General features: G+C 41.8%; 1 protein-coding gene across 1 annotated transcript in view; it reads right to left on the bottom strand.

The window, feature by feature from the left end:
* Nucleotides 1-14,392, bottom strand: part of LOC139216387 (hemicentin-1) — a 36,305-nt gene that overhangs the window by 10,581 nt on the left and 11,332 nt on the right. The window contains exons 3-13 of the mRNA XM_070847480.1: nt 12,734-12,964; nt 11,466-11,792; nt 10,211-10,432; nt 9,626-9,853; nt 9,273-9,536; nt 6,014-6,271; nt 5,757-5,918; nt 4,461-4,679; nt 3,891-4,133; nt 3,098-3,302; nt 154-173 (exon numbers count right to left, since the gene is read on the bottom strand). Coding sequence (XP_070703581.1) covers nt 154-173; nt 3,098-3,302; nt 3,891-4,133; nt 4,461-4,679; nt 5,757-5,918; nt 6,014-6,271; nt 9,273-9,536; nt 9,626-9,853; nt 10,211-10,432; nt 11,466-11,792; nt 12,734-12,964 — 2,379 coding nt within the window. The remainder of the gene's footprint in view (nt 1-153; nt 174-3,097; nt 3,303-3,890; nt 4,134-4,460; nt 4,680-5,756; nt 5,919-6,013; nt 6,272-9,272; nt 9,537-9,625; nt 9,854-10,210; nt 10,433-11,465; nt 11,793-12,733; nt 12,965-14,392) is intronic.

Raw genomic sequence — 14,392 nt, 5'->3', positions numbered from 1 at the left:
GGGTATAACTCACTAAAGTTTACATGAGTTAAAGGTATTTGATGATTTAAAAGAAAACAGAGCAGAGTTATCAAACAATGGGCGTAGCTCGGCGCTGTGACAATCACACAAACTCTACTAGTAAATAAAACAAAACATGGCGGACAGAGTTACCTGTGTACGCGATTAACCCGCTGATTATAAGGAGCCACATGTTGATTCCGTCAGTGTGCGACACTTTAACTCAGTGAAGATGGTCCGGATGACAAACGTATCCCCAAAATCCGTGCCCCAGGAAATCTCTCTGTCCTTTCTTGCTTTTGCTTTTCCTTTTCCTTTTCCTTTTCCTTTCACCTGGTGACTCAGGAGCTCTTAAAGACACAGCTACCTCCCACGGGGCGTTAGCGGCCTGCCCGTAAACTGCTGCTGCCCAGCCTGCGCGTCGCCCTGGTCGCATGTAAACAGTATCACATTACGGGAGCACATTTGAGGAGAGACCGGGCGGGGCCGGGATCCAGCCTGGGCTTGTTTAAAGGAATAGTCTGACATTTTGGGAAACGCTCGTTTGCTTTCCCGGTTGTTTTAAAGCAGCCGGGTAGCTTAGCTCAAAGTTAGCATAAACACTAGAGAAGTAGTGAGCAGTTGCCAGGCAACCAGCGGACATTCCCGGAAGTTAAATCTTCAATGGCTCTCCCAAACTGACAAACTATTATTTTATGGTTTTCACTGTTTAACAAATACACTCATGTTAAACTTCATCAAACCAGTAGGCCTACTCGAAGTGGGACGGAGCGGACTAAGCGGAGTTATTGCTAACTTGGTCCAGGACTTGGCACGTTTCAAATTTCAGTGTATATTTTTAACTTCTGTGAGGCACTTTGTTCCGTGAACAACGAAGTACTAAATAAACCTTACTTACTTACATCTTACAGGGAATGCTTATTTGCTTTCTTGCTAAAAAAAGATTGATGCGATCATGCTTGTTTTAAAGCAGCCGGCTAGCTTAGCTCATAGTTAGCATCAAGACTAGAGAAGTAGTGAGCATTTGCCAGGCAACCAGCGGAGTTAGTTAAAGTTAAACCTTCAACTTAATTATTATTTGGATGTTTTCACAGTCTAACAAACGCACTGATGTTACAACCAGAAGACAATATGTTAAACATACTGTGTTCATATTGTTGACTTGGTCCAGTATTTTTCTATTTTTTTTTTTTTTTTTTTTACTTCCGGACTAGAGAAGTAGTGAGCAGTTGCCAGGCAACCAGCGGAGTTAGTTAAAGTTAAACCTTCAACTTAATTATTATTTGGATGTTTTCACAGTCTAACAAACACACTGATGTTACAACCAGAAGACAATATGTTAAACATACTGTGTTCATATTGTTGACTTGGTCCAGTATTTTTCTCTTTTTTTTTACTTCCGGACTAGATAAGTAGTAACAGTTGCCAGGCAACCAGTGGAGACTCCCGGAAGTACACTGAAAAACTTTACTGCTCAACAAGTACACTCATGTTACAATCACAAGATGAAGCATATTACACATATTGTATTCATTAAACAATGGCTCAAGGTGGACCAGAGAGATCCGGAAGGGCGTTACTGTTATTTTGGTCCAGGACTGTCATGCTTCAGTAATGTTTCAGACCAATAGCTACAGACAACATGTTTAATTTCACCGATTGGTGGAACAAGTTGGCAACTTGTCTGTGATTATATAATGTCCGACTGGACCGTCCGCATGCTGTTAACTCTCACCACTTCTATCAAAATGCAAGAACATGGCTGCTTTTCATCTTGTGTGGAACCCAAACCCAAAGTTTTAAGGATTTCCAGTGACTCCCCTCTGAAAGATAAACTATCTGCCTGATAGTAGGGGGCAGAGGTCTTTCCCCTGCTTTGTCCACCTTCACATGAAAGGAGTGCAGAACAGTAACTATTCAGATATTAGATCAGAAGATGCTTTGTTATTTCCTCACACCAAAACAGACAGAGGTCAGCTTGTGATAAAAAGCTAAGCAAAGCATTACTATTGTCTGAAAACACAATAAAATGAGTCTCATGTTTCTAATCGTACCTTTATGTGCAGCACTTATAATCATGCAGGTTTCAAAAACAAAGCAAAGTCTGTTTGAAAAGCCAAATTTTTAATAATAAAATACAGTTTTACACCAAATATTTACAGCTGTATTCACAAATGTGTTACAATGACTTCAACTCCACTAACGATTCCAATCATATAACTCTTACACACTTTTCTGCAGTCCGCTGTCGATACAAAATGCTCCATCTTTAATCTCTCTCATAAATAAATATATACGTTTTTTTGCATTTACATAAAATATTATCCTGAATATACAGTTCAGTATACAGTTGGGCTGTAATGCCTGCAGTCATTCATACAAAAGCATACGTTTGTGGAACAAGACAATCTGTCCCATAACACCAGAGCCTGGCACAGTGCAACACAACAGAGGACCAGGCGCAGAGAAGGCTACAAGCTCAGAGAGAAGTGCAGAGTGGCTTACAAAGGGTGATGAAAGGACAATGGGCCTTAATGGGAAGTATACACAAACAGTAGCGTCCACAAACTGACCACAGCTGGTCTCCTTTTTCACAGACAAACACTGAACAGCCACGTTAGTGTGACTGTTTCAGGGTGACCACTTCCTAAACGCCTGCTAAAATCATATTCAGTCTGAAAAATAATTACGCACACAGATCTGATCTTTGAGCGATTATTAAGGCGACATTAATTTAAAAAAAATAATAAATCAAGCAGTGAAAACAAGGTCGACAACAAAAAAACATTCATAATTATATCAAATTGTCTTTGTGCTTTTGGAAAAATATCAAAACAGTTTCCTCTTCTTCTTCTTTTTGTCCAGTGAAAACAGGTAAAATCCAGTAGTAAATATAAAATTCTACATCTCAAGCCAAGGCTGCTCATTTTTATAATTAGATTATTCCACGATGGGTAAAAATACTATTATGTGAGGGGGAAACAGACGACAGAGTGTGTGCAGTTTGGAGGAATGACGAGTTCAGGCTCTAAACTCTGTGCTTCCTGCTGGCGGATGAGAGATGTGGCTCATTCAAAGTGGTCAACACATGCGCTGCTAAGACAGTTTGGTCATCGGAAACTGCAGATCCCAGCCGTTGTGGGCCACGTTGCTGCTGTGGGTGTTGTTGAGTTTGGCGTTTTTAAGACTGTAGCGACGCATCTTGGTGTTCTTGTAGTAGATGGAGTAGATGAAGAGGAAGACGATGGAGATGGCGACGACTGTGACGGCCACAAATCCAGCGATGAGGGGAAGGTAGTCCTCTGTGATGGAAGCAAACAGGAGCGTGTTAATGTTGAAGAAATTCAAAATAAACTGCTACACAGGCTCATAAATGTTCACTACATCTACGTACGACCTACGCTCAGACTGGACGATAGACAAACTGTATTTGTGTAATTATTGTGAGATCACCTGGCAACAGAAAAAGAAGCTTAACATCTCCAACAAAATTCACCCAAACCTCCAAACATTTCCACCGGAGTTGCTTGTTTGTTGTTTCCGTCTTTGTATGCAAACAGCGCTGTGACATTCAGCTCAGAGGAATCACACGGCGCCATTTTAAAATAACTTATAGACAGAATCCTCCTTTAATCTGTGCCACTATTGATCCGTTCACATTTCTCTATTTACTAATTACACACTAGTGCAACTTCTAAAAATTTGAATGCATTTGGTCTGAAACAAAGTAAAATAAGAAGTAAAGTGAAGTAAAATAAGGTTTTGAGCAACAAAACCCATTAAAATTCCTGTATAGTTTGTATATAAGGTAGAAGAGTTGAGTATATATTCACTGGCTCACAGAGATCTGGTTTCACTCTGTACACATTCAGAAAAAAGAGTGTTGTTACCTTTTAAAATCACTACGACCCCATGGGTGATGGAATCGACCTCGTTGGTGGCGCTGCAGTTGTAGAGGCCTGCCTCGGACACGATGAGCGTGTCCCCGGACCTGTGGGGCACTTTGTCTGAGGTGAAGAGCCACTGGATCTTTGGAGGTGGGTGACCGTCGGCTTCACACACGAGCTGCTCGGGATAACCTCGGAACACTGGGATCGTCTTCGGGAGCTTCGTGGTATTAATTGTGGGCTTATCTGTTGAGAAACAACCACAAATAGAGCATGAAAAATAAATAGAAGTCTGGCCTGTTGTTATGCTTATGGAGCTGATTTCTGTAGCGTGTACACACCACACACTGCTCATAGGCCTTCTAGTGAGGCGTTCGCTCTGTGTCATCAATAGAAATACCAATATCAATAAATTATTAATTATTTCCACCAGACATTATGACCACAGAGATGTAACTATGTCGGACCTCAACAGATTTTAATCCCCAGATAACAGAAACTCTGACCATCGCTCCGTCTGCCTGTGTTGTCTTAATCGTGACTACTGAGCAGCAAATATCAACGTGATCTCACAGTAGACGGTGATGTTGAGAGGACTCGACATCATGTTCGGAGGAGGTTGTGGCCCCTCAGGTCCGAGGTCCAACTGGGCCTCACACCTGAACTCCGCTCCGCTGTGCTTCCTGTTCAGAGTGACGTTGATGGTGGACGACACGTTCAGCGGGGACCGGATCCCAAAGAGGCCACAGTCTGTGTCGCTCTCAGGCAGGCAGCCAGCCACACGCAGTGAGCCTGAAGGACAAGTGAACATTTTTGGAGAAAATACAAAGTAAGAGAATCGCTGAAGATGAATTCATACTTTCTAATGTTTTTGCAGTGGAGATTCAGTGCTGAAGATGATGGCAGTGACGCACGACTACTTCACTCTCTGCATAAGCTGACGGCTTGATTTGACATTTACACAAAGCTGCAGAAGCTGCTGCTTTTGTGCAACTCTCAGACAGACTGACCTTGTGTGCTTCAAAAATCAAAAACCAAAAAGTGATTCGCTGGTTTCTTTAAAGGAGCCAAAAACTGATGGAAATACGAGATAAACTGATGCAAAATCAGGGTTGTTTGTTTTTTTCCATGTTATAATGTAATGGTGTCAGGATTATAGTGACCATCACAGTTATCAGAGTCATTGTGGGGCATGTTGTTAAAATGTGTTGAAGTACTGATATACACATTGAAATCTCCAAGTTTTATACTGAAAACCACAAATAAAAGTAGCTGCACTTTATATGTGCATTCATGTTAAAATAATAAAATCTCCAGCAGCTCTCTGAGGTCCTCTGATCAGCATCTGCTGGCTGTTGCTTAACACTAAAGGAGACCGTTGTGTCTCCTGAGCTTTGGAAGTCTCTTCCTTTGGATTTAAGAACCGTGGACACTGCGGACACTTTTAAAAAGTCAGACGTTGCCTCTTAGAAGGCTGAAAATCTCCGGAGCACTGTCCCTGCCTCCCACCGCGTTTTCATTGATGCAAAACAAACCCACGCTGCACGCTGCGCCTGCATCTGAGAGCCTGTTGCTATTGTTGGTTGATGCTGGACAGTATTTACCGTGAGGTTTTCAACTGTGAATGAGCACGCTTGGTGGTGATGGTGGTGGTTTATTGTGAAACCTGCTAACCGTTTCATCCCTCACAGTACACATTACTACATTTCTACAAACCATGCTGCTGGTCTAATGAGGAAATATCTGACTAATAAAGCAAAAGAAGCATCGCAATCACTAATGAACATTAAGCAGCTTGACTAGCACAGGTGGATTTCCACAGGTGGCCTCACAGACAATGTAGAGCTTGTCTAAAGAAATATTCCCCACCTTTGGCGAGCGGTTCGATGGTTTCATTCCCGCGGTACCACTGCACAGTGAGGTTTTGAGCAGGAGCGACGTTGGTAATGTCGCACTGCAGCTGAAACTCTCTGTCCTCCACCACTGAGCTCAAGTTCTCCACAGGACGGATGGAGACGCTGTCTGGTGTTTCTGAGGAGAAGTAAAAAACAAAAAAAAAAAGAATCAGGATAGCTCCAAAATTTGAGAAACACTTAAAGAGTGCAAAAGAAGTTAGCGATACATACTGTAGAGAATGAAGTTTAAATGTTTCTGGCATGTTCCTATTCCCCTGAATGTCGCAGTACAAACAGGCCTTGAGTCCCAGTCTTTATGGGTGTCAACAAGCCAAACTGTGTTGTTTGCCATGCCACCCTGCCAGGAGATTTCTTCAACATTTCTGTCGTCGGTGGACATCGGCGTGCATGTTGCAGTCGGGGCACTGTCTTGGTATTGTACCACCATCCTGTCCAGGGTTATTCTGACGGGGCATTCTGGCTCGGCACCTGAGGAACGCAGAGTAGAGGGGTGAGACATGTTATTGCAGTCCAGGTCTACACACATCCATTATCTTAACACAACATTTCCACATCCAGCACTGCAGCGAAACACTGTTGAACAGCCGCAGGTCTGCAGAACAAAAGCTGCGTCTCAGGAGGCTGCAGGAAAAGGCTCAGGAAGGATATACCCCACCCTCAGGAAAGTCTGCACTTGCTGCCCAACATTCCTCATGCTGGAATTAACTGATATCCATATCTGAGTTAAATGCGCCACATTCTGCCCAGCCCATTTCTCTGTATTATAACACCAAGTTTACCTTAAAAAGTGTTTGTTGGAAAACTCTAATATCTACAGGACGTGTGAGGAGGCCTGAAACACTGACTACAAAAGATTAGAAGAGAAAACAAGACAGCTCACATTGCTTAGTAATAATTAATCAGACACACCTTTCACCCCAAAAAGTTATGCTACTGATTTTACACAAGTCTTCACACACTCCTCATTCAAATCAAGTGTAACACAACATATGCATAAGTGTCCTCTGAGGCTTTAAACAGCGCTGTGTTGCTTTAAGTTAGCGCCTCATCTCTCAGCAGGCTACATAAATAGACCAAACACATCCAAACACATTTTTGTTCCTTATACGTCTAATAGCCAAACTCAAAGGGGCCAGAAAAGAGGACATAAAACAGACTCCAGAGCGGCTCAACTTACTCGGTCCTGTCCCGTTAGAAAGCGACAGCAGCTCTAAAGTCAGCAGGACTGAGAGCAGGCGGAGACAGTTGAAATCATCCATTTGGAATAAAGTGTTTGAGGTTATTTTTCCAGCTGCTGTTGAGTCTGTGCTGTTCCTCCGCTGCAGCGGCGACTTGTTGACTTTCTGAGGGGGAAGCTAAGCTAAGCTATGGCTACTGCACGGGTCCCAGCTCTACATCACCGGGGAGGAAACTGGGAAACTGCCCTCCCCCTCCAACACTGGGCACACACACACACACGCGCGCGCACACACACACACTCTATAAATGTGAACGACTGCTTTTGCAAGTTGGGCAGAAGTCGCACTTTGAGCCAGAGCTCTGACGTCTTCATTGTAGCGTTACGTTAAATAAAAGTGTGACGTTGTTCGAACGCTGGGTGGAATGGAACGTTGCACTGAGGACTTCTTTTACTGGCCCGACCACAGAACGGTCATGACGTCACAACACCGGCGTTATAATGTTTCGCTCGGCAACATAGAACGAATACGTCATAAAAAAATAGCCTCTCTCATCGCCACGCCCCTTTTAGGGAGAAACTCCTACATACATGGCAACAGTGTCCACACTTAAACAAGCCGATTTAAATCAATTAACGTTTTGTCAAAGAGATGCTTTGGAGTTGTTTGCACCTCGATTTAATCCCATATTGATGTTTTCTCTATTTGTTCTCCTGCCACGTCCTGCTAAAGATTTTTATAGAAGGGTTTTATGGCTCCAAGCTACATGCTAATGCTATATACTCGTGTGTTAGCTGCTCATCTGCTAGTGTGTGAAATTAGTCATCTGCGTTTTTTGACCCTGTGTTAGCTTAGCTTATTCAAGGGTCGCAAAGCCAAACCAATTCCACTTTCAAGAATGTATTATTGAAGCTGTAGACTAATGGTAGCAGCACAGATGCTTTCAGCCATAGCACACGCAGGGCAGGATAGTGGCAGAGAGCGCGTGAGCGCACATCCTCTTTGCAAAATCCAGCTAGCTAATTGCATAATTACACTGTTATAGAATAGCTTGTAATTGAACCCGTCTTCTTTATAGGCTACTAACAATGAACCAGTTGGAGGTCAGGCTAAGCTAACTTAATTTATAAGCTATAACGTAATGCTAGCTAGGCCAGTTGTCAGAGCACTGTGCCATTGCTAGCTAGCGAACGTTTAGTAGAGCAGGACTGAAAAGTAACATATAGCTCTGGTAAGTTACCCACCAATGAGTGGGTTACTGATGGACCTTAATACAAAAGCCTGATGCTGGAGAATGAAGAAACGTGAATCAAAGTGGATCCCAAGTGGATCTTGCTCTTTCTCGGTCAGGTGGAGTAGAAGTTTATTTGCCTGACATGGTGTCTTCAAGTCATTTATAAAGTAGTTTAATTTCTGTAGTTTTCTTTTGCCGTTGTTTGGCGTTGTACCGTTATTTTACATTAAAGTCTGCAAGTGTCGTTTGTTTTCCCCCAGAAAGCTGAAGTTCCTGGCTGTGCTGAAGTGATCTAAGGACATAAGAAGTGGACAAAGTCACCATGATGTCACCCACTGGTTTGTGGTTTGCCTTTTTGAGGCCTTGAGTTTGGTTCAAGTGCACCAGTGCATCAAAACCAATTTTACACAGTGGCCAAACCATGTAATTACAACAATGGTGTTTGTCACATGACACCAGTGGGCCCAAAAAGACTTTTTTCCATAGACTCACATTGTGAAAGAGAGATTTAGAAATCAATGGATACATTTTTTTGAGTCACACCCCCACAAAATGACTTGTTTCACGATCAGAATTTGACCCTAACCCTAACCCTACAATGAGGACTTTGTGTTCTTTTGTGCCAATCCATCTGGCAGATGTGGAGATATTTAACAGAATAAGTGACTTCCTGTGCGATAGGTAAATTCAGGGGATCACCGAAGCCAATAGGATTCATCACCTGGGAGCATCTGTACAAAGTTCAATTACAATTCAAAATGCTGTTGAGATATTTCAGTCTTGACTAAAGTGGTTGACCAACCAACCAACAGCTTGCCATTGTCATCCATATAACCATGCTGCTAAAAACACTGATATTAACAGATTCAACAGCATACACTTAATCATGAAAGTAATGTAATCAGAATTTAGGAATAAGATTAAGAAAAACATTTTAAAATGTACGGATACTATCATATTGCAACACAGCACTGACGTAATGATGTAATGTGAGGGCTGACAATTATTGAGAAGCTCTTTAAACATTAACGTGGTAGATGAATTACATTGACCCTACCTTTTACTGTGACTTTGACTGTTTTAGAGACATTTCCTCTGTCGTTCGAGGCGTGACAAGTGTAGGAGCCAGTGTTGTAGGCAGTAGCATTGTGGATGACCAGACGGGATATTCCATCTTCCTTTTCCTCCATCACATTGGCAGCCCAGTAATAATCCCAGAAATATTTTGGTCGTGGGTTGCCAGTGGAGGAGCACTTCAGCCACACAGTAGAACCAACATCGACTTCAGAGTCTTCCAGCTCAACTATCGGTGACGGCGGGTCTAGAGACACCAGTTTAAACAATAAGTCAGAGGGAAAGAATCACTCATTGCTAAAAGTGGCTGTTTAAGATTTCATCATAATAACTTACATATGACATTAATCTCCATTGTGACGTTGACACTTGACAGATCGTTTGAAGCTGTGATCAAGTACTGCCCTGCATCGCTTCTCGTTAGATTCCCTGGGAATTCCACCTCCTCGCCATCTTTGTACAAGGTCGTCTCAGGTTGAGGAAAGCCCTCAACAAAGCAGGTGAAGTTTAGAGGAGTGTACTCCAGTGCAGTGTAGTTGCTTGGACACTTCAAGATTGGACCATCTGGAAGCAAAAAAACACAAAAATACTTTGGACTTTAGACTTACAGTGGAATAACTAAACCAGTGTTTCCCAAACTGGAGCCAGTTCACTATAGGTCTTATCTATAAATTAGCGATTTGTGCATGATATAATTCATTGACCAATTTGTCTGCCATTTCCACATCATCTTATATTATCTTGAAAAAGTAAAGCAGACATTTCAAAGATCTATACATTTATTTACATATATAGGCCTATGTTTGATAAATCACAACTTTGTTTTGTGCACGTGTTATTGAAAATATAAACACATGTTAAATACTTCATATGAGACAAAGTCAGTGCATTCTGGGATGTGAACAGTACAGCGACACTCACACAATACAAACACCTGGACAGAGTTTCGGACGAAGGAAGAGCCCTCGGCTTCAATGGTGTACAGCCCTGCCTTCTCCCTGCTCAGAGGGATGCTGGGGTCTATGGGGCGTCCGTCTTTCAGCCATTTCACAAAGGGGGTGGGATTTCCTGTCACAGGACAGTACTCCTCCAAAGTTGTCCCCTCCAGTACTTCAATATTTGAGCATTGTACATCTGGTCCATCTAAACAGAAGCCAGCACAGCAATCACTTACATTATTTTACCTGAAGTTAACAGATGAAAAGCAGCTAAGACACAAATGACGTACAACAGCTGGCAGAGGTATTGGTGTTTTCCCATCGCAGACATGTGTGGTCTTGTTAGGCTGAGATCATTTACAGCTACACCACCTGAAAAACTACAATAGTATAGTGACAATTAGGGCTGCAACTATTTTGTTCCCATTAAAGATTGTTTTCATTGTCAAATAACTGATTAAATCATTTGGTATATTTTTCAACAAAAAACTGTGAAAGCGATAACGCAAATCCTCTCTTTTAATTTAGAGACTGACAATATCAAATGTTTGGTATATCTTCTTGTCCAGTGATTTACATGATTAAAGGCAGGGTATGTAACTTATTTTAGAAGCATTTTTTTATAATATCTGTTAAAAACGACCCAACAGCAACAAGTAATCAAAAGACTTTGAAAAGAAAGAGCCAAGCTGCATGTCTACCTGTCTACTGACTTACCTGCACAGTCTGCCCGTAAACTCACTGCACATTACCAGAGTCTTCCTCAGACTCACTGCTAAAGCTAGCGAGCTAATCACATAAGAGACAGATATAAGGAAGAGAAATGTAGCCAAAATCTGAGCTGCAGCTCAGCGACAGACCCGCTGAGCTGAAGAACAACAGAGGGTCGCGCTCTCAAATGTATGTACAATGACCGGCTGTCGTTTAGTGAGCAGCAGCTCTGAGCTTAAGGTAACGTTAAGTGGCATTAAACAGATTTATCTGACCTGAGACTGACTGTCAAACAACAAACAAGAGACCTGACTGTGATGGACTTGTCCTCCAGCATTAATGTGTTTAAAATCCTTTTTTCAACATACACTTAGGTGTTTATTGACTATGGCTATTTAAACTTAGGTGCAAGTAGAATCTGCCAAAATGAAAACAGAAATCTGAACGAAAAATTACATTTGACCACTTTGAATAAATAAATGCCATTAAGGACATTTCAAAAAGGTGAGTACACACGATATACTTACAGTTAACTGTAATGTTGAACTCTTCTGAGGATACATTAAGTTGTGGCCCTTCTGTCCTCAGGTCCAAATGAGCCTCGCATCTGAACGTGGCTCCGTTGTCTCGTCTGGTCGGCGTAAAGCTGAAGACAGATGACTGATTGACCGGTTCCTTAATGGGATTGTCGAAAGTGTCTGTACTGATGATTGTGTCTCCTCTGTACCACCTTATAGTGAGATTTTGAACAGGTGCTACGTTGTGGATGTCACATATGAAGTTATATTCCCCCATTTCTGTCATCACACTGTGTGGGTCACTGCTGGTGCTCATGCTGATGGTCTCTGGGAATGCTGGAGGAAAAAGTAGAGATTATCAGACGCAGTAAAACTTAAAATAAGCAGTGATGGACAAAGTACAAAAGTCCATTACTTGAATCAAAGTAGTGGAGTACTTGCTTTTAAGAATACTTGAAGTACAACTCCGGTATTTTTAAACCTCTGCCATATTTTTAAATGTTTTGGGTGTTAAATGATTGGTCGGTCCAGTAGATCGCCTCTGCCTGATAAACGATACAATACAATGGCTGTCATGTAGTAATTTAGGGCAACTGCATGAGATCTTAAGACGTCCACTGAAAGTGTTTGTTTCCAAAGACTGTGGCTCAGACTGTTATTCAAAGTGTGTGACAACATTACAGAAAAGATCCAGACCTGTAGGATCATTCTTGTTTGCCACCAGACTCCATTGACAAAACCAGTAATTTTACATGGGAGTTGCTGGTCTACCTCTATCTTAATCAGTTAGTTTGTTTGTGTTATTGTGTGACCTTCATGCTTTAAAGGGTTAGTTTGGAGCCAACACAATATTTGTGTAATACACAATAACACAAACAAACTAATAAATCAAGGCAGTGATAGATCAGCCACTTCTGCGTTGTGTGCGGTAAAATGACAGTTTCCGTCAATGGAGTCTGGTGGGTTTGAATCGAGTGATAAAACAGCTATTTCTGGCCAAACCAAAAGGATCCTCCAGGTCTCTCTCTGTAGGGATCCTTTCCATAATGTTGTCAGACACTTAGAATGACAATCTGAGCCTGTCAGTGAAAAAACAAGAACTTTTATTGGACGTACTTTGTTTGCAAAGAGCAATGTGCAAGGATTACATTACACAGGCCTAAAAATGGGGCTGAGGTTTAAATACATCGGATGACAGAACTCCACAGAACCTGAAAATAATCAAGACTTACTATAAAGTACAACTTCTGGGTGCATGAAGCACTGTTTGAACGGACCGTCCTCTGATGGGTTGAAGAAGCACAAGGGAGAGGCGGCCCACTCTGTCAGGCTCTCCACAGTCCAGGTCAAATGGCTGACCTTCTCTACACCTGTGCCCCCGTGTGTAGCCTCCCAGCCGATTCCTTCGAACACGCTCTCCGTCGTGGTGCAGTTGATCGAGACCGGGTCTCCATATCTCACCACAACACTGGGGGGGCTCAGCTCGAGGGGACAGGAGGCATGTGCAGCTGCAGCATGGAGACACAGCGACATGTGTCAGAGAGAAACGTTTCTCTGCAATGTGGAAGCTGCAGTTGTGTAAGCCTGCGTTAAATATCTGCCTGCACGAACACTGCACCCATCTGCTGCTGCTTTATTGGAGCTTCACAGCAACAGCTAAAAGAAAATCAGCCTTTGTCTGCACGCCCCCAAACTGTGCAGCTCACTGCCTACAGATATCAGGGGAGCCAGCTCGCTGAATATTTTCAGAAGATTAAAAACTTATCTAAATGTTAGATTTTACTCTGTGGATTCTATTTTTAACTTGTGTTTATTTTTATTCTATGAGTATTTTCATTTTCAATGCATTTTATCATGCATTTTTGTGTGCATGCATTTCTATGTATGTTTTTAATATGTTTGTATGTTCTGTATTTCTGTTTCATGTTAAGCACTTGCTGCACATCATTTCCTTTGTGTGAAGCACTTTGTGTGTGAAAATCACATGATTTGATGTATAAAAACAAAGATTACTACAAAACAACAGTTAACTCCAACTAAGCAACAGCTTATAAAACTTCTTAGATCTTTCCTATAATACTGTTTTTTTCTCACGGTCTTACAGTATTACGTCTATAACCACATGCTGTTAAATAGAGGAAATACACAGAGGTCAAAGACTAAAAAAAGAAAAAAACACTTCCACTTTGTTATTTTTGGCAGCATGTGTGCACAGAAAGCTGAAGTGAGTCAGCAAAACTGTGGACGAGAGAGAATATTACTTTTATCAATGAAAAAGTTTAATAAGTTAAATGACATGGAGGCCTTAAAGCTGTTAGGAGGAGGAAGTCAAAGGTCCCCAAACTAACCACAGATGACATCCAAACAAAAACACTTCAACTAAAGCAGTGAGTCAAAGTGAATATCTTTGCCTGTAAGGTCTAATATGTTTCAGTAACTGCGTTTTAATCAGTTCGCTGCTTTCAAAGGATCTCTAGGAATCATATCAAAAATCCAGATAAGACATAGATGTGATCAGATCAACAGGAAGAAATCTGTTCAATAGCCCACAAGAGAACACCCAGTGTTATAAAATAAACATTCAGCCATATAATAGCAGTAAGTAAAGCAACAGTGCTACAGAAAGGGGCTAAACTAGGTCTGATTTTATAATTTCAGTACAGAAACTTTTATTTTCAGATTCTTACTGGAGTCAAAGAGTTCATGAGAATTCAGAGATTTAAATAAAATAAATGAATAAATAAAATAACATGTGAAACGTCTTTGTTCCTTGTTTGTGATGAGCTGACTGCTTCTTTCTTTCTCTTATGACACTGCTCCCCTCTGGTTAAAACCAAGCTCTGCACCCACGGCGAGTCACAGTCTTACCTGCTGCTGTGTTTCTCCTAATGCTGCCTGTGCCCTTCAATGAACTAGCCAATCGATCAGGAACTTTA

This window comes from Pempheris klunzingeri, chromosome 17 (assembly GCF_042242105.1).
Source record: "Pempheris klunzingeri isolate RE-2024b chromosome 17, fPemKlu1.hap1, whole genome shotgun sequence".
In the NCBI taxonomy this organism is placed as follows: domain Eukaryota; kingdom Metazoa; phylum Chordata; class Actinopteri; order Acropomatiformes; family Pempheridae; genus Pempheris; species Pempheris klunzingeri.
This window is presented reverse-complemented; position numbering and strand designations above follow the sequence as displayed.